Source organism: Ochotona curzoniae, unplaced genomic scaffold, assembly GCF_017591425.1.
Source record: "Ochotona curzoniae isolate NIBS_2020 unplaced genomic scaffold, NIBS_Ocur_1.0 scaffold_1037, whole genome shotgun sequence".
Taxonomy (NCBI): Eukaryota; Metazoa; Chordata; class Mammalia; order Lagomorpha; family Ochotonidae; genus Ochotona; species Ochotona curzoniae.
Genome location: NW_024467083.1, coordinates 29,510,065 through 29,534,786, shown reverse-complemented (window position 1 = coordinate 29,534,786; position 24,722 = coordinate 29,510,065). Strand labels below are relative to the sequence as shown.

At 53.2% G+C, this 24,722-nt stretch overlaps 2 protein-coding genes and 1 pseudogene across 7 annotated transcripts; 1 reads left to right on the top strand and 2 right to left on the bottom strand.

Moving 5' to 3' along the window:
- Positions 1-3,350: 3,350 nt before the first annotated feature.
- ECM1 (extracellular matrix protein 1) lies at positions 3,351-10,254 on the bottom strand. Of its 4 annotated transcripts, none has more exons than XM_040998973.1 (11): positions 10,092-10,254; positions 8,190-8,255; positions 8,009-8,110; positions 7,778-7,858; positions 7,613-7,699; positions 7,277-7,333; positions 6,627-6,949; positions 5,965-6,339; positions 5,246-5,466; positions 5,048-5,135; positions 3,351-4,679 (listed from the first exon to the last, which is right to left on the bottom strand). In XM_040998973.1, the coding sequence occupies exons 1-11, from the start codon at positions 10,159-10,161 to the stop codon at positions 4,449-4,451; spliced, it is 1,701 nt and encodes a 566-aa protein (XP_040854907.1). In that variant the 5' UTR covers positions 10,162-10,254; the 3' UTR covers positions 3,351-4,448. The 4 variants fall into 4 exon arrangements, with proteins under 4 accessions (XP_040854907.1, XP_040854909.1, XP_040854910.1 ...); XM_040998975.1 differs by having other exon boundaries at positions 6,627-6,946; XM_040998976.1 differs by lacking the exon at positions 7,277-7,333 and having other exon boundaries at positions 8,190-8,240; positions 10,077-10,254.
- A 404-nt stretch (positions 10,255-10,658) lies between these two features.
- Positions 10,659-24,105, bottom strand: TARS2 (threonyl-tRNA synthetase 2, mitochondrial). Of its 3 annotated transcripts, XM_040999099.1 has the most exons (18): positions 24,036-24,105; positions 23,658-23,854; positions 23,283-23,406; positions 19,467-19,591; positions 18,949-19,066; positions 18,765-18,829; positions 18,134-18,212; positions 17,184-17,330; positions 16,914-17,012; positions 16,422-16,639; positions 15,804-15,966; positions 15,445-15,582; positions 15,193-15,270; positions 13,285-13,385; positions 12,979-13,080; positions 12,737-12,809; positions 11,752-11,866; positions 10,659-11,047 (listed from the first exon to the last, which is right to left on the bottom strand). In XM_040999099.1, the coding sequence occupies exons 1-18, from the start codon at positions 24,102-24,104 to the stop codon at positions 10,899-10,901; spliced, it is 2,160 nt and encodes a 719-aa protein (XP_040855033.1). In that variant the 5' UTR covers position 24,105; the 3' UTR covers positions 10,659-10,898. The 3 variants fall into 3 exon arrangements, with proteins under 3 accessions (XP_040855033.1, XP_040855034.1, XP_040855035.1); XM_040999100.1 differs by lacking the exons at positions 16,914-17,012; positions 17,184-17,330; XM_040999101.1 differs by lacking the exons at positions 16,914-17,012; positions 17,184-17,330; positions 18,134-18,212; positions 18,765-18,829.
- Positions 21,104-21,894, top strand: LOC121168681 (annotated as a pseudogene).
- Positions 24,106-24,722: the final 617 nt, after the last annotated feature.

Genomic DNA, 24,722 nt, shown 5'->3' with positions numbered 1-24,722 from the left:
TCCTCACTTTTCATGTGCCTGGCTCCCACATGGATCCCGGTTCTAATCCTGGCAGCCCCGCTTCCCTTCCAGCTCCCTGCCTGTGGCCTGGGAAAGCAGTCGAGGACGAACCAAAGCCTTGGGACCCTGCACCTGTGTGGGAGACCCAAAAGAGGCTTGGGGCTCCTGGCTTCGGATTGGCTCAGTTCCAGCTGTTGTGGCTGCTTGGGGGAGTGAACCATCGGACGGAAGATCTTCCTCTCTGTCTCTCCTCCTCTCTGTATATCTGACTTCAAAATAAATCTTTTAAAGAAAAAGTTCGATTAGGAAAAATATCTTAAAAAAAAGAAGAAGAAGAGGGATTAATGAGGGATACCCCCAAGCCAACAGCCCTGCTATTTTCCAGCCTAAAGCCCTGGGTGGGCAGTGCTTCTACTTTTGAGGTAGGGCCCAACGGAAGGGAAATACTTGGGAAATAAAGAGACTGAATCAATGCTTTTTCCTAATTATTTCATAATGAAAACATTCAGACTTCCGAGTCAGCTGTGTTCACTAAAAAGATTTTTTTAAGATTTATTTTTAACGTCAGATATACAGAGAAGAGAACAGAAGAGACGTGGAGGAAGATCTTCCATCCAACAATTCATGCAGCTGCAGTGGCTGGAGCTGCACCGAACTTAAGCCAGGAGCCAGGAGCCTCTTCCAGGTCTCCCACATGGGTGCAGGGTCCCAAGGCTTTGGGCTGTCCTCGGCTGTCTTCCCAGAACACAAGCAGGTAGCTGGATGGGAAGCGGGGGGTGCCGGGATACAGCGCCCATATGGGATCCTGGCGCGTTCAAGGCAAGGACTTCAGCCACTAGGCTACTGCGCTGGGCCCCACTAAAAATTTTTTTTTAAGATATTAATTCATTTTATTTATTCCAAAGGCAAAAACAGCCAGAGTCGGGGGTTTTCTTGCCAGCAGCCCCTCCAAAACCACCAAGGTGGTGAGGCAATGGTGCTCTTTGGCCACAAGAACCACCAGAGAAGTCTGGTCGAGCAAGCCCATTTATTGCAATACAAGCACAAACTTACATAGACTAAGCAAAGGGAAGGCGGGGGGCATTTCCTGCCAGTCTTCCTGCTCAGCATCAGCACTGTAATTGGCACATCTATTTCTCTGGACCATCCAATCATGCCACAGTCCTGTGCAACACTCACAGCTAGCAGGCAGGCTGTGGGTCACACACATCAGGTAGCAGGCAGAGATCCGGGGCAATCTCCCACACTCAGAGAGCTCCCATCGGCTGGTTTCTCCTCAAATGCCTGTCACAGCCCTGTGCAGCTGGACTGGGCCAAAGCCAGGAGCTGGCCCTCCATCGGGGTTTCACATGAGCGGCAGGGATCTGAGTATTGGGCCATGGTCTGCTGCCTCCAGCCACATCAAGAAGCTGGAACAGAGAAACAGAGCCTGGACTTGAAGCCGGGTACTGTGATATGGGATGCATGTAGCTCAGCATATATATAGTTTAAAAAGTATTTTATTTGTTTGAAAGGCAGAGTGACAGAGAAAAGGAGAAACACACAGATTCTCCTTCTGCTAGCTTACTCCCCAGATGGGCACAACAGCTGGGGCTGTGCCCAGCTGAACCCAGGAGCCAGGAATGCCATCTGGTTCTTCCGTGTGGGTGGCAGCAGCTCACACACTTGGGTGGCCTTCCAAGGCTTTCTCAGGTGGCACTTCAATTGCAGCATCAAATGCCCACCCTAAATGTCTTCATTTTTTTTTTTTTTTAAGATTTATTTTTGTTGGGAAGGCAGCTATACAGAATGGAGGAGAAACAGAGAAAAAGATCTTCCATCTGCTGGTTCACTCCCCAAATGGCTGTAATGGAGCTGAACCAATCTGAAGCCAGGAGCTGGGAGCTTCTTCTGGGTCTCTCAAGTGGGTGCAGAGTCCCAAGGCTTTGGGCCATTCCCTGCTGTTTTCCCAGGTCATTAACAGGGACCTGGATGGGAAGTGGAGCAGCCAGGACTTGAATCAGTGCCTATATGGGATCCTGGCACTTGAAAGAGGAGGGTTAGCTTATTGAACCATGACGCCAGCCCCAGGAGGAGCTTTTTTCTCACCGTGGTGGAGACTGGAAGGGTCAGCATGGCCACGCAGGGGAAGGACTGCTGAGCCCTCCCAGCAGCCTCACATGATGGTTACCAGCACATTAATCCGTCCTCGTGGCCTAATTATCTGCCTAATGCCACACCCCCAAAAAGCATCACACTGGAGGCCCGGATTTCCACAGAAATGTGTGGGAAGACTTGAGCATTCAGTCCTAAACACTGACTCAGTTGTCCTAACCTCAAAATGGGAAGTCAACCTACACATGCTGTGACTCCAACTTCCTGTATCCTCGTTCGTCAGCTCAGAATCTCCAACTCCTCAGCAACTCCTTCTCCAAGCCCTCCGCCCCTCCAACTCCTCTTTTTCTGTCCACCTCTCTGTGCATCTAACAGTTTCGTAGAAACTCAATGTTCACATTCGTCTTCTTTCACAACTCTTTTTACAAGCCCAAATACTGAGGTTGGCATGACTTCACCTGTTCAAAATTTCCCAGAAAACAAGACTTAAGTCCAAATTTCTGACCTTGTGCCCGGCTGCTCCCTGCACTTTTTTTTTTTTTGGCAGGTACGTCTCCTGGAAGACCTAGCTAGCTGGCTCTCAGAGTTCTTAGAACATTTCCTGCTCTGAGCTTGCCAAGGCTCCTCCTGGACGGGACTGGTTCCGGTCCGTTCCACAGCCGAACACTCAGCCTTCTGCCTCGACTGCACCTGTGCCTTGGAACAACCTGGGCTTGCTCAGATCCTCTCCTTCCCCTCCCTCAGCTGTAAATTCTTTCTTGAGGCTTTCCTCTTCAGAGGGCGGCTCTTAAGTCTTCCTCTGCCACCTCCGAGCTTCAATCATTATCTGATGGTTTATTTACACAACTAATTTCGTACATGTTAACTAGTTCCCATTTTCCTGCCAACAGCTTTCCTGTGCACGCTTCCTGGCCCTCCTCCATCTAACTGTTCAGGAGAATGTTCTCTCAGCCCCGAATGCCTTTATCTGACACTTGCACTGCACGTTTTCCTCTAGGCTGCTTCCTCTGGCGTTCCTTCTCTCCCTCACTGCCCCTACAGCCTGTCCAGGGCTTGCCCACGTCCCTCCCTCCAGCCACTGAGCTTTCTAAACTCGGTCTTGAAGCACCACCCCGAAGTTCCTGCAGTGACGGAGTCTCTGACACCCAAGGCCCGGTCAGGAGCAGGTGGCCCTCCTCAAGCCGTCCCAGCATCAGCAGAGCCACGGCCACCTGAGGAGCTGGACGCGAGCAAGCACCGAGTAGCCCTCCACCTGTGGGTGCTGCCGCAGGGGCGGGACCAAACGCTGCTCTCGCCCACTCATTGGCCTTCGTGCTGACGAGCAGATGGAGTGGACCCATCCTGAAGCTGCTTAGTTAGAAATGGACGTCACAGAAATGTATGAGGGGGTTTGGCTTGAGGGCTGAAGCCCTGCTTGCCTGTGGCTTAGCCTCTCCTCCAGAACAGAGAGGTCCTCCTTCCTGTTTTTCAGCGCCAGCCTGGAGGGCGCTGGAGGGCCCGGGGTTCCTTGGGGCAGCCTCGCAGGGCCTTAGAGTTTCCCGCCCTAGCCCTCCGGCCAGCGCAGCCCACGCATCACAGGCCCTTACGTTCAGAGCCGACTTGGGGGTCCCGCCATGCTGTGCAGATTTACACCCGCTCTCCTCTGCTGGAAAGCGCAGCCCCTGGCGGTGAGGCCACCCAAGAGCCAGGCGCTCCCACGCTGGACGCTCCTGTAGTTAAGTGGTACTTGTGCCAAGTGCTGCTTTTCCCCCCAAACAACTTGGGACAGATCCTGCCGCTGCGCAGGCCTGCCCTGGCGCACCTGTGCTGCCAGCCCTACTTCCTCCCTGACTGGATTCCTGTGGGACTCAAAGCACGCTGGGCACCCTGGCTAGGCTCTACCATAACACTGACCCACCTGCTGGGCCCAGGGGCTGTTTCTCAGACAGGTGTTGCACCCCACCCCCTCCCCCGGGTCTTAGCACACAGACAGGGTTTCAGTACATGAACACTGGTTGAATCAGAGTGTGAGTCCTAAGGGGTCAGGAGTGAAGAGTGTAAGGCTTCAGGCTGGGCTATTTTTGGACTGAAGGACGTGAACTATCTCTTTTCCACTGTGAAGCTCACAAGGCTGTGTCCCTTTGGAAATACATGAATAAATGCAAGATGGCAAGTAACGAACTCAAGCTGTTTAGTGATGGCCCCATCACCAACCCACTGGGCACCTGTTGCCTGACCAGTATGGGGGTCACGGGGTGGCCTCAGGGGCTGGTCACTGACAGGACTCCCAGGGGCTTAGGAGGGTGTGCCCGGGCATGCGGTGTCAGGGCAGGGTGGGGTTCCCTCCGACTGATCCTCCGAGTCTCTGGGGTGACTCACTCTGCCTTGGGCTCGAGGGTGGGGCTGGCAGTTGCTCCCCGAGTTGGGCCCTGCTCCTGCGGGCCCCGGGAGTCCCCCATGTCTCCGGACACGAGAGCCACATTTCTGAGGTAATTGATGTTGAAGCAGTTGGTCTGTTCGTCACCAGGCCTCAAGTCACAGCAGAAGGCAGGATCTCTCCAGGAGTTACGTCGGGGACCGCACAGATCTTCGACATAGGCCAATTTCTGATGGAGGATCGAGGTGGGTGGGGGAGGGAGAGGTCACAGGTTACATGTAGACACTTAGGTGCCTTAAGCCCCCTCTCCTGTCAGCTTCTGTCTGCCTCTTGGTTCCCTCCCTGGGAACTGCCTTGCACACAGCTGGATTCCTTGTGACTGACAGATGGACACATCTGGAGGTGCCAGAGCTGGCAGCTCAGCAAAAGCAAGAGGAACTGCGAGCTGGGGAGTGGGCCAGGTGGGTAATGGACGACTTCTGGACCCACCAACCCTTACTTGTGTGGGCCGGCTCAAGGTGATTAAGAGAAGGGGGTAAGCCTGCAGCCCGGGCCCCTCCCTCCCATGCAGCCTGTGACCGCCCCTCCCCCATGCACCTCCTCCTCGGCACAGCAGGCCTGTTCTGGAAATGGCAGCTCACAGCAGCGGGCAGTCATGTTGTGGATCAGCCCAGGAATCTGTTTGCTACGTCGGAGTGAAAGGGGCCGAGTCAGGGATACTAGGTATCCGTGCTCAGCACGGGGGACCCCTCAGAAGGGAAAGGGAAGAGAATCAGGGGGAAAAGACAGACTCACTGCTTGGTGAGAACACGCTGGTTTCCACAGAGATGGCCCATCAGGTTAGGCGTGACTCGGCTGAGGTCAAGGGTCAAGATGTCGTGGTCGTAGTTGGGGTAGGGAGCCTGACGGGCAAAACACTCATCCCGAGCCGGGCTGGGAGGGTACTGGCAGCAGGGGTGAGGGTGGGTCTTTATAGCCTGCTCCCGGTCACAGTATCCATCAAGGGCATCCTCCCACTGTGGGCCAGAGAGAGGAACATCAGAAGCCTGGACGCTTGGCACCTGCTCTCCTGACATCTGCTTCCCTGATTGCTCCTGGCTAGGAGCGGCAGAGCCAATACGGGGAGGGCAGAGGACCCGTGGGTGAGGGGGCAGCTGTAGATGTGTGGGGTTGGGAAGACAGGGGGGTGGGCAGAGACACAGATGAGGTGCTGAGTCGACCACAGGCGCTGAGCTGGAGCAGCAGGTGGAGAAGGTCGGGAGAAGCCAGAGCTGGACGGATGGAATGGTGAAGAGGTGCATGTGTGGGGTCATGGGTGGACGAAGCCAGAACTGCAGGGTGAAGGCTCAAGATGAACACATTCAGGTGACGGACACGGGGTGGACGCAGAGTCACAGCAGGCCAATGGGTAGACGCGCTCACAGCAGAGGGGTGCACGGATGGACGGGCTGGTAGGAGCAGAGCTTGCAGACGGGCAGGCGGGCTCTCAGGATGGGGCTGGGATGCCCACTTACGGCCTTCCAGGCGCAGCTGTAGTTGTTCCCCTGGCGGCAGCAGCGCTGGAACTCCACTTCCAGCCGGGTCAGAGTGTGCAGCTGCCTTTGGATGGGGTCAGTGCCTGGGAGGTTGCGTGGCACAGAGCGGAAGCGTTTCAAGTGGCAGATGTTCTTGACATTGTCCAGCGTGGGTACCCCGGGAGGGAAAGGAAGTTTGGGGCCCAAAGAGATAGCGGGCCGGTGGCTGGGGCAGGCCCGGAGGTGGTAGTGTGGCTGGGGAGCAGCCTCCTGGAAGCAGCGGAATCGAGCCTCCCGCTGCCGACCACAGCACTGATGGGGTCGGGTCTTGACCGAGAACTCGGCCTCACAGAACCGGGTCATTGCGTCCTCCCACTAGAGTGAGAAGGATGGGTTAACCCAGCAGCCCATGGCCCACATCCCTGCCCCTGTGCCAAACTCCAGGAAGGGACAGCGGTGGCCATCCTCTGCTCTCCTAGTACACAGAGGTGGGGCCAGGGCAAGGGCTGTGATGCTTCTTCCCAGGACTCCAAGCCCTGAAAACACACACACACATACACACACACACACACACACACACACACACACACACACACACACACAATCTGGGGGTGGGGTGAGGGTTAAAAGACACTCCTTTGCATCAAGAGCCCAGCTCTTACCACAAGCTGTGCACATTCTAGACGGTGTGTGTGGCTGCGGCAGCGGCAGCAGCGGGAATATCCGGTTTCCAGCAAATTGAGGGTCTGCCCCTGACGAGTGAGGTGTGAGAAGCCAGTCTGTGGCAGGTTCCAGGGGCCGTAGACCACGTGTTGACGGTTGGGAAGGCAGATCTGGTTCAGATTGTCAGGAGAGGGCCGCCCAGGGGGGAAGCCATCCAGCCGGGAGCCCCAGCTCCCACGGGCTCGGCCCGGTTGGCAGTGCTGGGGTGGCTTCTGGGACAGGGGCTCTGGAAAGCCCTCGCCCAAGAAGGGAGCTGGCTCTTCTAGAATGGGAGATACAGAGTGGGGAGGATTGGTAGGATGTGGGGGGAAAACCGAATTATGGGAGGCTGCAGGGAACTGTGGAAGAGATCATTGGTGACGCAACCCTCGGGATGAGTAATTGAAAGGAAAAGAAGACGGAGGCATGACAGGTATCGCCTTCTCCCCCTGTTTCCTATCTCCCATTCCTCGCTTCCCGCCCCACCCTCACCAGTCCCTAGTCACTGCTCCCTAAACTGCTTCCCAGGATCCAGGCTCACAGCTGCCCCTCCCAGGACTCCTGAGTGCCAAAGTGGAGGGTGAAGACCAACCAAGGTGCTGTTACTCACCCTCTCTCTGCCGGGCAGGGAAGGGTTTCTGCTCCTGTTGGGGAGGAAGTGGTTCCACTGCATAGACAGAGAGAGAGGGGGGCAAAAGTCACATTGGGGCAGACCTCAATGTTGGCCTTGGTAAGGCAGACTCAACAGAGAAGCACGTGGGAGCGCATGCCGCTGCCCTGCCATGGCGTCACGTGACAGTGGAGCAGGTGCTCATTCCTCAGGTGCACAGGCAAGCAGACAGGCTGGCAAGGCAGTGTCTGTGGTTATACAGCCTTCTGTCTGCCTGCAAAGCACCTGCTCCAGGTGGAGGCTGTGAGGCCACGGGGCTGGGTGGGCATGACTTACCTTCCTTCTGCTCAACAGGGAGTTGAGGATGAGGCAGCTCTTCTTGAAAGGGGAAGGATTTATAAACAAGAGGGCGGTCCACGGCACCTGCACAAAGGAGCAAAGCTCAGTCCGTGTCAGTGAGAGCTCCAGGACAGAGGTGGGGGTGGGGTGGGCACTACTCACTTTGCCTTTCAGCAGGGAGCTGGAGGCGAGGCAGTGCTTCCTGTTGGATTGGGGCACCTACCATAACGGAAGATGGCTGTACTGCAGACAGAAGGGGAGAGGTGTGAGCGGCCCAGCCCTGGTGCTGGGAGTGGTGGAGAGGGAGCACATTCTGTGCCCTTGCCTCCAGTGGGGAGGAGAGCGGATGAGGAGGCTGCAGGGAGGTGAACAGAGAACCCAGGCATGGCTCACCTTCACTCCGGCCCTCAAAGGGAAGCTCATGTTGAGAGGTGTCAGGGTGATCCAGGAGAAGACCTCGGGTCAGGGGTGGGGCCGGAGGCGCTGCATAGCCCACTAGAGGGGAGGGAGATGTGATCAGGGCGGGAAGCTCTTCTCTAGCTCCAGACCCCAGGAGGATCCCCCAAACTCTCACCCTCTTGAACATGGGGCTGTGGGCTGTACTGTGGCTTCAGCTCCTTCTGCTCTGACGTACTGGGGTCTAGAGAAACGGAGGGCAAATGAAAATCAGAGGTAGGAAGAGTTTTTGTTTCTTGTTTTGGTGTGTGATGGTTTTTAGACTGACTTCTTTATTTCAAAAGCAGAGAGAGTGACAAAAAAAGAGAGGGTCCATCTCTGGTGATTCATTTCCCAAATGGCCACAGCAGCCAGGTCTGGGCCAGGACAGAAGCCAGGAACTCCATTCTGTACTCCAACATGGGTGGCAGGGGCCCAAGGACTTGGGCCATTCTCTGTTGCTCTCCTAGGCTCATTATTAGGGAGGTAGATCAGAAGTACAGGCCCTTTTTTTAAAAAAAATATTTTATTATTTACTTGAAAGGAAGAATTAGAAACAGAGATCTTTTATGTGTTGATTTACTCCCTAAATGGCCACAATGGCCAGCACTAGACCAAGTCACAGTCAAGAGCCCAGAACCCCGTCTGGGGTTCCCACATGGGATGCCAGGGCCACATGTGGTGGCCCTAAGGTGTTACAATTTGGCACTGGCCCCACAGGAGCAATTTAGAGGGACCCCCTTGTGGCCCTATACAAGGGGTAGGAGGCAAGAAAGGAGGTAAGAAAGAAGAACAAGATACAAATCCCTTTGTACTGCACCTACCTGTGCAAGTACCCCAACAGCTAGACATGAAAGACTGGGGTCTGAGAAAGACTACGCTATGCTGATGGCACCACCTCTACATGGCTCAGTGGTTTGGCTTAGAGGGAATGTGATATTCAGGGTTGGGGCGGGAGGACCTTATTTCCTGTGTCTTTTCCTCAGGATCCTCCCACAGCCACCCTGCTCCCAGGCCTCACTGGCTTCCTGGATCACACCAACCTGGGTTTGGCTGCCCACCTGCTCCACCTCAGCTCCCTCTTTGAGTCCTTCAGCTGGGTGTTGGACAAAGTGGTTGAGATGCCACTTGGGATCCCTGCGTCCCACACCAGAGCCCTGGGCTCCGAGTCCTGGCTGCATTCCTGATTCTAGCTCCTTGCTAAGGGGGACCCAGAAGGCAGCAGGTACTGATGAGTCTCTGCTACCCAGTTGGGAAATCGAGATGGAGTTCCCAGCTCCTGATTTCTGCCTGGCCTAGCTTTGGCTGTTGTGGGTATTTGGGGGAGTGAACCAGCAGGTGGAAAATTCCTCTGTGGCTGTCCTTTCAAATAAGGAAAAATATAAAAAACCAAAACCAAAATACAGTTGTCCCCGATAAGGAGCCCACTCAGAAGTGTGAGTGCCTCCTTCTGGCAGGTCCTCCTGTTTAGGTCTCAATTTAGGACCTGGAGGACTGGAACAGGAATGGGGAAAGAAACCTCCTTTCTGGATCTGTAGTCACAAGACCAGGAACCCGGGAGGCATGACATGTTATGACGCGTTAGGCCCTCACAAAGTTATAGACTAGACCAGCTGCCATGCTCTCAGTAGCTGCCTGCAGAAGTGACTGATTTTGTTGGGTAGCGACTGAACCTGGGGCCTGTCTGTGGAAAGACACCCCTTCTTCTCCTAGGTAAATATGAATCAGGCAAACCAGTCTGGAATTGTCTGGGGCTCCCGGCCTTTCCCTGTCCAATAGGCCCCTACACGGGTAAGCTATTCAGGCAGAAGCCCCTGTCTGAACTCATGCACTCTCTGAGCTGCTCGCTTGCTTGGCCTTCCATGATCCCTTCTGTGCCCCCACTCCTGCTGGAAAGCTCCAGTGCCTCAGGCCATCTCCGGGCTGGCCCAGAAAAAGGAGGCTTAAGTGGGGGAGCTGCCAGTGATGAGCTGTCGGGACCAGGGCCCCTGCCCGCACCAGCTTGGACCGGCTGCCAAGTGCTGACCTCGCCCACACTCACCTCCTTCAGAGGTGGCAGAAGCAACAGCCAAGCAGGCCAAGACCAGGGCTGCTCCAGCCATGGTCCCCATCCTGGGGAGGCACTGGTCCCTGGCACCCAGCACCAGGGTCCTCTCGGGCAGATGTGGATGTGAAGGGCCGGGCTGCTGCGGGAAGCTGCTCCTCTCTGGCTGCTGCTGGGCTTACAGGGCTGGCTCCTTCTCCTCCTTATATGCTGACTGCTATCTCCCGCCCTCTGCAGCTTCCTGCTGTGACTCAGTCTCAGTGGCTCCTCCTCTGGTAGCTGCTCCTCCCCAACACATCCTGAGCCTTCTCAGAGGATTGAGAAGAATTGGGGTGATGGGAAGGGAACATTCTGATGACCCCAAGAGAAACTGATTCAGAGGATCACAGGGCAAGAGATGCTCAGGCCCTTAGCTGGCACCTCGGTTTCTCCATGCCCACACTGCCTGTCTGGAACGAGCATGTCTTTGCCATGGGGCACAGGAAAGCTGTCCCACCTGCCAGCACCCGGCCTGTCTCTTTGAGGCCCCTCTCAGGAGTCAGAGATGAAGACACACACCCAGTGGTTTCCAATTTATTTTTAAAATCTCATTCTCTTCACATTCAAATAATAGCTTTTCCTCTGCTGCGGGGTCCCCAAATCAAGTCTCTGTTTCTGAGAGCACCCATGTGCAGTTCCAAGGACCCCAGGGTGGGTGCACCCTCACGGCAAGACTGCTGGCCCTCACAGGTCTCCACCCAGGCACTCCTGGCTCGGCCAGGCTGCCAGCACTCATAGATCTCTGTCTCCTTGCTGTCCTCAGGCTCAGAAGAGCTCCTCAGCGTTGGGGACCCTGGCGTCCTGCAGCTCCAGCAGCCGCCGCGTGGCGTCCCTCAGATCTCGCTCACCAAGCTGCTGGTTATCTCGTGTCCGGACGCTCACTGTCCTGCTGCTCTGCTCTTTCCGGCCAACCACTGCAGGAAGGGGAAAGTTGGTTTGTGGAGCTCAGGGAAGATGCATACACAGGGGTTACTTCCTTTTACCCAAATCTTTAGGAAGGGTGGGAGTCCATGCCTGATACGGTTCAAAGAGAGGTTATATTTAGCCATGCCTGTGCTCTTGTCAGACCACTCATCCTGGGAAGATAAGGAAATGCTGCCTTTTACCCCTTATCACCTTCTGGGCAGGAGCCCATGGGCCAAAAATACTAGATTCAGTAGGAGAAAAACAAACAGATCAAAAAGCAGACTCAAAAACTCTGTACCCTGGCACATGAACATAGCGGGAGCAGGGCAGTGCCAGCATTTTCTTCTGAAGGTATTTCTCCGCATCCCTTAGGGCTGACTCCAGCCAAGTCTAGAAAAATGAGACTAACTAATGAATGCCTTACTAGTCCTTCCTCTCTGCTGCTCCCTTGGCTAACTAGCTGAGAAGACAGCAAGGGCTAGGGTAGAGTTCATCGAGGACAACTATCCTTGGGGTCAGAGGTGGGGCGGTGTGGTTAGGTGAGGGAACCAGGGTCCAATGAGACAGTTTTCTACAGAGCTAGGAAGCCCCAGATAACCCAACTATGCAGATAACCAAGCTTAGCAGCCTGAAGGGAAAGACTGGGGGGTGAGGGTGGGGGCGGGCAGGGGTGAGAACTCAGGGTTCTGAAGTCCTGGATAGGTTCACTCACCAAACTGGAAATTGTAGTGGGCCAGCTGGGCCCGCCGGACTCTCCGGCTCAGGGTGAGGCTGGGGTCCGCGTCCAGGTCACTAGCCAGTCCTGCAGCCTGCAGGGTCTGTTGTACCTGCAACAGGGGTTTGATGGTACAAAGTGAATTGAACAGAAAGTTAAAGAGCCAGGACCGCTGGACACAGCTTTTACCCTATCCCCATTTGCCCCTTATTCCCAGGTCCCCTCCTCCCCACTGCCAACCCACTTTCTGTCTGCCTTCCTTGGGAGATAAGCCCCGACTCTGTGGATTTTGCCAGCTTCTAGCTAGTCCTACCCAACCAGCTGCTCACTTCTGGGAAGGGCCCTATACTCAATTCCCTTTAGAAAGCAAACATGGGCTGGTGCCACCCCTTGGGATGCCAGCATCTCCTGTCAGAGCACTGGCTAGAGACCGAGCTGCTCTGCGTCCACTCCAGCTCCTTTCAGATGTATCTGGGCAGGCACAGATGATGGCTCAAGTGTCTGGGCCTCTGTCACTCATGAGGGAGAACACGATGGAGGTTTGGGGCTCTGGGCTTTGGCCTGGCTCAGCTCTGGCTGCTGTAGTCATTCAGGGAGTGAACCAGCACATGGGTGGAAGGTCTCTTTCTCTCTTCAATCTCCCTTTCTGTGTCACTTTGCCTTTCAGATAAATACATCTATCTTTTTGAAAAAGGATGGAAAAACAAATCAGCATTCACCCAATCTCACTTCTGTGCTAAGTATTCTGATGGCAGCATGCAACATCAGCTGATTTATTTAATTTTCATATTTTGCAACAAGGCAGACATTTAGTCTCATTTGTTACATGAGGCATGTCCAGCATACTAGACAGTTGCCACTACAGCCCAGTCCTGTGCCCCCATGGTCTGTGTGTCCTTCCCACCGCCCAGTACTGCCTCTTCCTCCCCAGTATCAAGCACCAGACTTCCCGCAGGTTCCCCTTTGTCCCCTGGCATCTCACCTCCCTGGCATATCCCTCCTGCTCAGGCCCCACAGGGATGACTACCACCTGGCATGGAGACAGCCACAGCGGCCTGGTTGGGAGAAAACGGACAAGGGCAAATCATTCATTCTTGCTCTCCCTGATGTGTGACTGCAGCAAGCAAACTGGAGAAGGACACTGAGGTTGGGCTCAGAAGGGAGACAGGATCTAGAAGATCAACTCTGAGGGCCAGGACAGAAACACAGGGCGGGTGTTCTCACCATTTCCCCCCACAGCTCTCTGCCAGCACTCCCAGCAACCTTTCCACAGAACCGAGCACTGCTCGGTGAATGAGGACCGGACGCTCCAGGGTGCCTGCCTGCCTTGGAGGGAGAAAGGGGGACACATGGAACGGCAGATGTCACAGTTATACCCCCAAAGTCATCTTCCAGTTCTCAAAAGGTATGTTCAGTCCTGGCTGGGGAGGAAGTGGCGGATCTGGCTTAGCTTTTCAGGTCACAGGTGAAGGGGCGCTGCTCACCTATTCCATGGGCTATCAGGGAAAGAGGTAGGGCAAGGTTCTGTACCCCTTATACTGGAGGTCAAATCTCAGGGGCAGCTGGAAGTCAAGCTGGATTGTCCCACACTGATGAGGTCGACGCAGGGCATCTTGGAGGTGTACATCGATCTGAAGGAGAAAGATGGGGGTGGGCAGGAGAGAAACCAGAACCATTATTTGTGCACTCCGCCTTTTATCTAGTATGTGTGTTCCAGGTACATGAACCGGCTCCATCACACTGTTCCCTCTGAGGGGTTCCCTTACCTAGTAATAGTGTGTTGCTAGTATGGCTGTCACATCCTGACCTATACTGCCAGCCACACTGCAGCCACCAGCCTCACCCTGTCACCTCCCTAAGTGCCTGCACCCTGGAAACACCCATTGTTCCAATAGCTGTCTCACAGTCTTCCAGCTCTGGCAACTGTTCTTGCTCTTGGCTCTTCAACTCATTAATTCCTCTTTATGTCCAACCCCCCTCACCCCACCCAATTCTCTGCTTCTTTCCTTAGGAGAGGCTGGGAGCACTCTCTGGCTCCCCTGTACCAGTCACTGTTCTTGGGTCACATTCTCATGGTCAGATCCTACCCTGGGAGGTACCTCAGCTTTCCAGCTCCTGGTCCCGCAGCAGAATCAGTGCTGCCCACCTCATCACAAGCCACACAGATGGGAAAACAGAGGTCAAGGGCACTCTGGAAGTGCTCGCTGTCCCTGGCTGCCGCCGGCCATCCTCAGGCTGCTTCCATCACTCACTGCCCACTCAGGGAGGAGCTTCACGCTTCCTCCTGTGCCTCTCAGCAAACAATGAAAATAATACACACCTCCCCCAGACTGCTTTCTCAGAACCTCTCGGAAACTTTTTTTCTCATTAACAATATTGTGCTTGCCTTATGGTATTGATAAAATCAATCAAATGTGTTTGCTCTCTTGGTCAGTATTTTCGTTTATTAATTACCAAGCAGTTAGAATACCCTGTGTTTGGACAGACATGTGCGAACTCGGATGAGCAGCACACATGGTACCTAAGTCCATGGCAGCATGTGCAGCCGCTGAGCACACAGATTTTAGCCACAGGGCTCACATCCCACAGATGGGTTTTGAGTAGTCTTGCTCTTCAGCCTCTTTGCTGACAATTCTCCCCTCCTCCACTCCTGTCTTGGCAACTGATTCTGCCTCCTACCTCAATGCAGGACTCAGAGACAGCTGATAGCATGGGAGGCGAAAACACTTCAACTTGCTGACCCCACACCTACAAAGCACCTTGTGTCTACCACCAGCTCTTCCTCCTTCACCGGTACAATGGCAAAGGTGGCTCCTTCCATCAAACGCTCTGGATCCCACCCCAAGCCTCCTTAACAGCCTTCCGCTGGAGCCAGCACTGTAACAGTAAGTCCACCACCTATGGTGCTGGCCTCCCATATGAGTGCCACTTTGAATCCCAGCTGCTCCCTTTCTGATCCAGCTCCCGGCTAACACATTTAGGAAAGCAGCAGAGGATGGCCCAGGCGCTTGAGCCCCTGTACTCACATGGAAACAAAACAAACAAACAAAAAAAGAACGAAAAAAGGGAGACCCAGAAGAAGCTTCTGGATCCTGGCTTCTAATCAGCCCAGCTCTGGCCATTGCAGCCATACAGGGAGTGAACCAGCAGACAATGACTGACTATTTAGATTGCAGGAAGCCTTTCCTGACCTTCCAAGTAATGTGAATGTCCTGAACTTGCTCCCTCAGTGCCTGTAACGTAGCACTGATCCAAGGCCTGACATGGCTGACCTATCTCCCAAAGCCTTCACTAGAACCCAAGTCCCACAGGAACAGGAAAGTATTGCTCTTCTCTATACCCTATACATTTAAAAACATTTCTTCATATCTATTAGATATTTAATAAGACAAAACAGAAAATGAGTAAACGAAACTGAATCCAGAGGCTCCAGCTCACCTTGGGCCCATAGAAGGCACCGTCTCCGGGGTTGAGCTCCCAGGGTTCCCCAAACTCCTCTAGGGCCTGCTGAAGGAGCTTTAGAGAGAACGGGGCAAGACAGCAGTCAGCTCGGGTGTCACGAGGGGTGCATCCCCCTATCCCCAACAAGGACCCCCTCATCACATGCCTCCCTCTGAGGACCACCATTGAGCCCTCTCCCCTCCATTGCAGCATGGCTTATGCACCTGTGCCTCCTCATTTCCTGCTCACCTGCTCAGCTTGGTCCCAAAGACGAGGCTCCCCCAGGAAGCCAGACGGTCGAGTGGACAGTGCCAGGCGGAAGGAGAAGCCCAGGATGGAATAGACAGAGCGGAGGAAATCTAGACAGCCGCGGATCTCTGCTTCCAGCTGGCAGCAAGAAGTAAGTATGAGTGAGCTGTGTGCCAGCTAGAGATGAGGGGTGATGGCAGTTTGGGGGAAAGAGGGCAAGGAAATAGAGAGGTGTCAGAAGACAGCTGACATGTCAGACATACAGTGGGCAAGTGGAGGTCAGGGATGCTGGGGGTTCACAGGGAGACTGTCAGGTGGTTCAGAGACAAAAGATGCTGTGGTAGGAGGAGGAGAGCCACCTGGTCCAGCGTACAGAAGATGTGAGCGTCATCCTGCTGGAAGCACCGTAGCCGGGTCAGTCCCCCCACAGCACCAGAGGCCTCAGCCCGGTGCAGGGCCCCAAAGTCCGCCAGGCGCAGGGGCAACTCCCTCCAGGATCTGGGCCGGTGGGCGAACATTAGGCTGAGGTTGGAGGGGGGGCAAGGTCAGGGTCAGAGGGAGAACTAGTCACTGCTGACTGCCCCCACCCCTCCTCCATGCCCTCCTTTCCAGCACGATGGGGTCCTCGCTGAATCCTGTCAGTCCCACCCACTGCAGTCTGTACCTTGCCTGGCTCAAAAATGGATTTCTTAATAATAAAAAAGCAGATATAATTTATTGTGCCCCTGTTCAGCGGGAAGTTCTAAGTTGAAGGAGGAATGCTGGGCGGCAGGGCCAAATTCTTGATGCAATGTGTTCAGGAGACAGGCCTATAGAAGTGCCACAACTTACAACTTCCCTGACTCCCATGGCTGAAGAGGGGGGCAGATTCAAGACTCGAAGCTAGCAGAGCAGTACTGCTTCCATGGCCTCACATTTAGAACCTGACTGTAACCCCTAGCCCTAGGAGTATCCAGGACTCCTGGCTCCCAGCTCACCAGTGTGCAGGGCAGTTCATGGGCTTGAGGGCAAGGGTGTCTGTGGGAAGCCTGGCAGGGTGCTCACTCTGGGAGCACGCGGACCCATCTGAATCTGATGGTTGCAAGGTAAACATGTCTTCCTTATAATGCTCCCAGTGCCCTGACTTTTCCCAGAGCTTAGTAGAAAACAGCATGGGCGTTTTCACCTCCGAGAATCCACGGCGTGTGTACTCAGCCTGCAGAGGAAGGTTCGACATGGAAAGTCACGGTTAGCAGGAAGGAGGGCAGGCAGGGTGGCAGCTGTGTGAGCCTCCTGGGCCACCAAGCCAAGCACAGCCACTGCATATTAAACATCACATTCTGTCTCCACACCTTCCTACTGCAGACTATGCAACTGCAGTACTTGGATAAAGGTCACCAGGCAGGGTGGCACACAGCATTTTATGTCTTTTAACTTGAATGCCCAGTTCCCACCTGGTCTTCTTTCCCCTGGATTCAGGTCCTCCTTACCCTGATCAAAGTCACCAGTGCATTATACACCCTTGTCCCTCGTGGCAGGAAGAAGCAGCTCCCAGGGCTGAGTTCGTGGAAGAAGAAGAGCTCCTGTTCCTGTGGTCAGGAATGGCAGTGATCACTTCAAGGGGACCTCGGAGCCCAGAAGGTGCAAACAGTGGAGCTGCCCGGTCTGCTCATTGCATTTGCAGCATCCCCGGCTGTCCCTGCGGGTGTTCCTTCAGGCCTCATGACCCCGTGCCCCCTTGCCTTCCCCTGTCTCCTGACCTTCCCGATGCGCCGGTGGTCCCGCAGCTCAGCTTGCTCCCTCCATGCTTCCCAGGCCCTCAGCAGCTCTGCTGTGGGGAAGGAGATACCCAAGACCCGCTGCAGCATCTCTGGCTTCCCGGAAGACCTCCACATGGAGGACGAATTCTGTGGGGGGACAGAGGGGACCAAGGGACAGATGAGAAAGAGAGAAGGCACCCAACTTCTCCCTCAAGCCTCATGTGATGCTCTCAGCATAAACACCCATAGACAGGCCCTTCACTACTTCTCCCAGCGTCACCACTAGTAGGATGTGTCGCACCCCTCTCTGTCACATTTATGGCCTTTGACTTCATTCCTGCATAAGCCAATCCTCACCTTGCCAACTCCTTTTCTTCCTGTCCTACCACTGCCCTATCAGTACTCCATACTTAGTTCCCTCCCCTTCCGATCAGTGACTGAGTAAGGGAATAAGATCTGGACAAATGTCAGTCTATCCATTCCCTTATCATACCCCCAGACAGCTGCCAGAACAACCAGAATCTACATCATACCCTATCCTTGCCACATAAAAATGCAAACGCCTTTGCTTGTTCCTTCCTGTAACAGTAGGACTAATAAGAAACAGCCTACATTTTATAGCAGTTTCCTTCAAACACTTTCTCCTGTGTCATTTGGTTTTACTGTCCCTTTGATGTAGATTTACTAGTAGGACAGGAAACAGCCTTGCTTTATAGACACCTGCTCATGCCCTCCTGTTCCATCTCCCTTAACAATGATGTCAGACTAGAGAATTTGAAACAGCTGGCAGAGAGTTCAGTACATGCCAGCAAGCTGGGGGTGTCCCAAATTGGGAACTAAGTCTTTTTTCTCCTTCTGGATTCCCTTCTTAGCCATCAGCATGGAGAGGGGGTGCTCACTGCAGTGGAACAGGAGCTCCCGCCCAGCAGGACCACCCTCCCCCCACTGACCGCGAACAGCCTGAGCGCTGAGATCTGCCCGGTGTGCCGGAGGTGCGGGCCCCGGCAGAGATCCACCAACGTGCCGCACCTGGGAAAAGAAGGGCTTGGTTAGTGGTTTCCAGATCCTTGAAGTTTTTTACTTCTCCCGCTCACAGCCTCAGCTGACAGAAGAGGTGAAGAGGAAAAACCTACAGAGGCAGCCAACTCAGAAAGAAGTCAGCTCCAGTTGTTGTGGAGAAGCAGCTGAGACTGCCTCTACTCCTTCCTCTTATCCTTGTCTCGGCTTACCCAGTGCCCTGCCCACGCCCCGCTGCACCATCCCTTAATCTCTGTCTCTCTTTTTTAAGGCTTTTTAATTCATTTCTTTGAAAGGTATAGTGATAAGAGAAGGAGATAGAGCAAAAGAAAACTTGCATCTATCTCCTGGTTCATTCCCTAAATGGTCCTACCAGCTTCCCTGGAATTCCAGTGAGGTCTCCCATGTGCATGCAGGATTCATAAACCCGAGCCATCCTCCACTGCTTTCCCAGGTGCATTAACAGGCAGCCGGATTGGAAGTGGAGCAACAGGGATTCAAACTGGCCAAACTGAAGTTGTCATGACATGGGCCCTTATTTCCTTTAACTACGACAACTCTCACCCATACACTGTTGCTGTTGGACCTGCTACTTTCTCCTCAATCAGCTGCAGCTTGAAGGGGTTATCCTGGAAGGTGACAGAGAGCCAAGCAAAGTCAAATGTTTACTCCCACAAAGATGTCTTGGGAGCAAGGCACCGTTTCCTTCTGCCTCTGAGTCGTCCTGCACGCGGCATCTCCACCTCACCTTGAAGAGCTGACGAAGCTGATCCCGAGAAGCCTCCAGCCTGCGAAAGGGCTGAGCAGTGGCTGCCAGCTTCTGGCAGACCCGCTCCAGACCAGGCAGCTCGGAGCCCTGGACTGTCCTGCAAAAAGCAGAGCTAGTGGGCTTGGTTCCTCTGAGGAAGCATCACCTGGGTGACACCTCCAGGAACAATCTTCAATTACTGGCAAAGCCACAGAAACCAGAGAAGACGCAGAAGGGAAATCCGGGACAGATTTCACGGCTGCAGAACAAGCTCCACATGGGAAGACACAGGTTGGTCTGAGAAGTCTGGGAAGACGCAATTAGGACAACAGTAATGCAGGCAGGTAATACAGACCAGGTAGAGGCTTGAGGTGATAACTCTGAAGCAGAGTTAGGACAGGAGAGGCAGGATGAGTACTGTCCTGGGGGGGGCGGTACCCACATCCCAGCAGGGTACCCCCAGCAGAGGGCATTCCCAGCACCCAAGACTTGTATTCCTCTTTCCTCGCAATACTCACCGCTCCTTCCCCAGGAAGAAATCATGGTAAAAGCCATGTTCGGTACTTGGGCCTCGGCACAGAACAGCACCTAGGAACTGTTCTGCAGCTGCTCCTAGGACATGGGCGCTAGAGTGCCAGAACACCTGGAGTCACAAAACAAAACAAAAGTCATACCCTTTTTATTTTTTTAAAAAGATTTAATTTTATTATTTTTTCATTGGAAAGGCGGATATACAGAGAGGAGAGACAGAGAGGAAGATCTTCCGTCCGATGATTCATTCCCCAAGTGAGCACAACGGCCGATACTATGCCGATCCGAAGCCAGGAGCCTCTTCCGGGTCTCCCACGCGGGTGCAGGTTCCCAAAGCTTTGGGCCGTCCTCGACTGCTTCCCCGGGCCACAGGCAGGGAGCTGGAAGGGAAGTGGGGCTGCCGGGATTAGAACCGGCACCCATGTGGGATCCCGGGCATGCAAGGCGAAGACCTTAACCACTGCGCCACCACGCCGGGCCCAGTCATACCCTTTTTAAAAAGTGTTATCATCATTTTATGATACAGTTCCATAAGCCCTGGGATTTCCCTTAACCCCCTCTCCAAAGCCCCTCCCCACCAAGTTCCCCTATATTATTACAATAGTATAGTTCATAAACAGCCATAAGTGCATTATGGCAGGCATGGACAATGGTTACAGAGTCCAGCATCCTACTGTCAACATATACTTAATCGCTACATTGGGAGTCCATCTTTGATCTGGAAGTAGAGATATATACTGCATTGTATTCTCACATCTGGATATGATAGTCTCCATTACACAGTTACTATACATCCCCTTAAGGGAAGCCAGAAAACAAACTCAACAACAGGAAGAAAAAAGGTAATTTACTATGCCATGAAGTTAAATAACAAGCCACTGAATGGCTAATGTGTCACTGAAGAAATGGAAATCAAGAACCTTCTTGGGGTCCAGTGGCGTGGCCTAGTGGCTAAAGTCCTCGCCTTAAACACACCGGGATCCCATATCGGCACTGGTTCTAATCCTGGCAGCCCCACTTCCCATCCAGCTCCCTGCTTGTGGCCTGGGAAGGCAGTCAAGGACGGCCCAAAGCCTTGAGACCTTGCACCCGCGTGGGAGACCTGGAGGAAGTTCCTGGCTCCTTGCTTTGGATCGGCGCAGCACCAGCCATTGCGCTCACTTGGGGAGTGAACCATCAGATGGAAGATCTTCCTCTCTGTCTCTCCTCCTCTCTGTATATCTGACTTTCCAATTAAAAATACAATACCAAACCAAACAGGATCCTGCAACTCCGCCCAGGTCTCCCAGGTAGGTGGCAGGGAACCAAGTACTTGAGCCATTTCCACTGTTTTCCATTAGTAGGGAGCTGGGTCAGAAGCAGAGCAGCTGGGACTCAAACTCTGGTGTTCTAAGTGGTGGCTTACTCTGCTGTGCCACAGAGCTAAACCTGTAAACTGTCTTCTTCAGAGAGGGGTTCTTTAGGGATCTGTTTAGCTTTTTGGCTTTATTTTTTTTTCTAACCTAGGGACCTACTATGATACAACCACTGCTCTAGGCTTTAGTCTCCTACACACAAATGAAGTCCATTTCCCTGGATCCTCAGGCAAAATCTTTGTTACCTGAACTGATGACAACAAGAGGGACTGGACGTGTGTGGTTGTGGAAGCTGTGTTAAGATTAAATGTGCAGCAAACATGAGAGACGCCATGGCCTGCCTGAGCACCTCCAGCCACCCAGGCTCCGGCACTCGCAGGTGCATTCTTCAGCACGGACCCCTCTGTCCACGTCCATTAGCACCGTCAGCTCAGGGTCACGGAGCAGCACCAGGAGGAGCACCAGCAGCAGCTCCTGGGAAAAAAGACTGTTGGGCTCCTCCTCCTCCTCGGGAGGAGGTTGCTGATGGGATAATCCGAGTGCAGCCCAAACCTGAACTCAAACTAGGTGCGCTTAAACCACTGAGCAAGGAAGATCTGGGCCAGTATGCCTACAAGTGTGAGGACTGTGGCAAGTGTAAGGAGTGCACCTCCCCGAGGCCCCTGCCATCGGACTGGTCTGCGACAAGCAGTGCCTTTGCTCGGCGTAGAACGTCATTGACTATGGGACCTGTGTGTGCTGCGTGAAAGGTCTTTTCTATCACTGTTCTAATGATGATGATGACAACTGTGCTGACAACCCTTGTTCTTGCAGCCAGTCTCACTGCTGTACCCGATGGTCAGCCATGGGTGTCATGTCTCTTTTTCTGCCCTGTTTATGGTGTTACCTTCCAGCCAAGGGTTCCCTTAAGTTGTGCCAGGGATGTTACGACCTGGTGAAAAGGCCTGGATGTCGTTGTAAAAACCCCAACACAGTTTGCTGCAAAGTTCCCACTGTCCCCCGCAAGGACTTTGAAAAGCCAACAGAGCATCATCACGAATCAGGAATATTACAACAGTAACGATTGTCCCTCCCCTCCTTCTCTTTTCAACATACACATGCAACCAACTAAGCAGTGCTAATCTCCGCACAGTTAATAGAGAGTTGGGATATTCTTTGCTGTTTGCAGTGAGAAGTGTGTTTGTCCATGTGCCAGTTTAACTGAATAGTTTGGCAGCACTCAACTCATGGAGTTCCAAGAATGAGATACAGAACTTGGTGACCTATACATTACATAAGCTAAAGCAACACACACTCCTTAGGTAGACTTTTGGGTTTGTGAATAATACTTGGAAAATTTGTAAATTAGAAAATGACCTTTTTCATTGTCTTCTCCAGAGATAATGTGCTGTATCTTTGTATATATAGTAATAGTTGCAACTGTGAAAAACAAGTTGTGCCATACGTGGCACAGTCACAAAATATTATACTAATATGTTGTACATTCGGAAGAATGTGAACCAATCAGTATGTCCTTAGATTGTATTTTGCCTTATAGAAAGCCTCTATTGTAAGACTCTGATTTCCCTTTGGACTTCTTGTATATTGTACAGTTACATTAAAATTCAACCTTTATTTTCTCATTTTTTTCAACATATTGTTTAGTGTAAAGAATATTTATTTGAAGTTTGATTATTTTATTAAAAAAAAGAATTTTAAGAGACATCTTACAAATTTTGCCCCTTTTACGAGGATGTGATTGTTGCTGCAAATGAGGGGTTACAGATGCATATGTTCAATATAAAACAGAATAGAAAATATATTAACGCTTGAAACAAACCAAAAGAAAAAAAAAAAAAACATTAAATGTGCAGGGCCTGGCGGTGTGGCCTAGCAGCTAAAGTCCTCGCCTTGAACCTGCCAGGATCCCATGTGGGCACCAGTTCTAATCCTGGCAGCTCCACTTCCCATCCAGCTCCCTGCCTGTGGCCTGGGAAAGCAGTTGAGGATGGCCCAATGCCTTGGGACCATGCAGCCACGTGGGAGACCCAGAAGAGCTCCAGGCTCCTGGCTCTGGATCAGCGCAGCACCGGCTGTTGCGGTCACTTGGAGAGTGAATCATCAGACGGAAGCTCTTCCTCTCTATATATCCGCCTTTCCAATAAAAAATAAATAAATCTTTTTAAAAAATTAAATGTGCAGTAAGAAGGACATTTGACAGCTGCACTCAAAACCTAAGTAGGCCGAACCAGTACATGACATTTTTGTTTCCAGCATACTCTCTCCCTTAGCATCATCAACTTCCAGCTTAGGAACAGAACCATTACATCATCCACATGGTGTATAGCAGGTCTCCCTCCCCACAGCCAGTGGAGAAATGGAGGCAAGAGAAACAAATTCCGGAACTTCTTGCGTTAAGCATCTCTTAACTCAGTAATCACTCTAGTCCCAATAAAGAAGCGAACTTACGGCTTTCCCCTCTGGGGAATCGAACGTTAGGAATGTGAGGTCAGAATCCGTCTCCAAGGGCCGCTCCAGATCATAAAGTTCTCCATTCACTTGGGCGGCCACTGCGGAGTCGGCCAGCGTGGGACTAGGGCAGTGCAAGGTGGGGATGGAGAAAGACGAGGCAGGGTTAGCATCCTCAGCCAGGGGATAAACGGGGACCAACCGCCCAGGAGGGAGGAGTTAGCGGGACAACAGAAGGCCAGCAGAAGCCAGACCAAGGTTCTGAAAGGGCGCTGCTAACAGGTCACCTTGACAGGGATGAAGCAGAAGCGCAGGCCAGAGACAGCAGGGGGGCGGGAGGACAATCCCCCTTGTAGGGATGGGTGGTACTGGTACCTGATCCGCCAGGCCAGCTGGTAAGGGGTCGTGCTCCAGGCCACAGCATCCACTCTCTGCCCTCCGGGAAGGGATATTTTTATTGTCCGGGATTCCTTCTGCGCCAGGCCTGCTAGCTTCTTCACCTGGGCAGTCCATAGCTCCTCAAACAGGCCGAGCCTCTCTATGAGCCAGGACGGAGGGGTGGGCACAGCTGCCTGGGGGGGAAAGACAACACAGACCGCCCTGAGCCCTGGGACCCCACCCCTGGTCTTTAGGGGGGCCCTAGGCTGAGGGCTCCGCGCTCCCCTGGAGCGCCTGGGGACAGTCAGGGAGCCCTGCCCGGGGGAAGAGCGGGGCGGAGGGAGAGGTGGTGTGACTCTTGAGGGGCTCACGCACTGTGTGTAGACTGCAGGCTCGGAACCCCGGGAGCCGCAGCAGCAGCAGCCACTTCCGACAATGCCCCATGTTTCCTTAGACCGGTCAGATTACCGCCTCTCCCTTGCCGAATTCCTCATTGGCTTCTGAGCCAATCCTCTCTCTTCCTATTGGCTATATCAGCCGCCACTCTAGTCGGACACCACCCCCAGGAACTCCCGCAGAAGTACACCCCCGCGCCGCACGACTAGTGGCCGACTGGTTCCGACGCACCGGAAGACCGAAGCTGTTACACACAATTGGTAATTCCCAAATCCGCGGCGTTTTAGCTAAAACCTCCCCTTAGAAGAGTAACAAACGGTCCCGCGGCTTTTAGAATCCGGGCAGGAAAATTAAAGAGTGGGAGAAAAAGCCTGGAGGTTGTAGTAATTTTTAAACCATTCTCGTACAAGATCTTAAGGCAGGTAGAAAACTGTTGGAAGCACAGATCATGAACCTGGAAAAGACTAAGTGTAAACCCTGGATCCCGCGTTAACTATGTGATTTAAGAGCAAATTAATTTCTCTAGGTCATGCTTCTCCTCTACACAATTACAAGAACAGAACCACTCCCGATTGTTGAGGTTGATTTCATTTGAATAGCATAGTGGGTGGTATATGAGCAAGTAGTTATTGTTAGCAATGGATAGAACATCTTTACAGCTGGAGC

Coding starts and splice junctions, on each gene's coding strand:
- ECM1 (XM_040998973.1), bottom strand. CDS start 10,161: ATGGGGACCATGGCTGGAGCAGCCCTGGTCTTGGCCTGCTTGGCTGTT. Junction 7,700..7,777: donor GCTCCCTGCTGAAAGGCAAA/GTGAGTAGTGCC, acceptor TCCTTTGTGCAG/GTGCCGTGGACCGCCCTCTT. Junction 7,334..7,612: donor CCCTGTTGAGCAGAAGGAAG/GTAAGTCATGCC, acceptor CTGTCTATGCAG/TGGAACCACTTCCTCCCCAA.
- TARS2 (XM_040999099.1), bottom strand. CDS start 24,104: ATGGGGCATTGTCGGAAGTGGCTGCTGCTGCTGCGGCTCCCGGGGTTC. Junction 18,213..18,764: donor CCAACAGCAACAGTGTATGG/GTGAGAGTTGTC, acceptor TTCTTTTCCCAG/GTGCGGCACGTTGGTGGATC. Junction 12,810..12,978: donor GAGAGCTGTGGGGGGAAATG/GTGAGAACACCC, acceptor TCTCCCAACCAG/GCCGCTGTGGCTGTCTCCAT.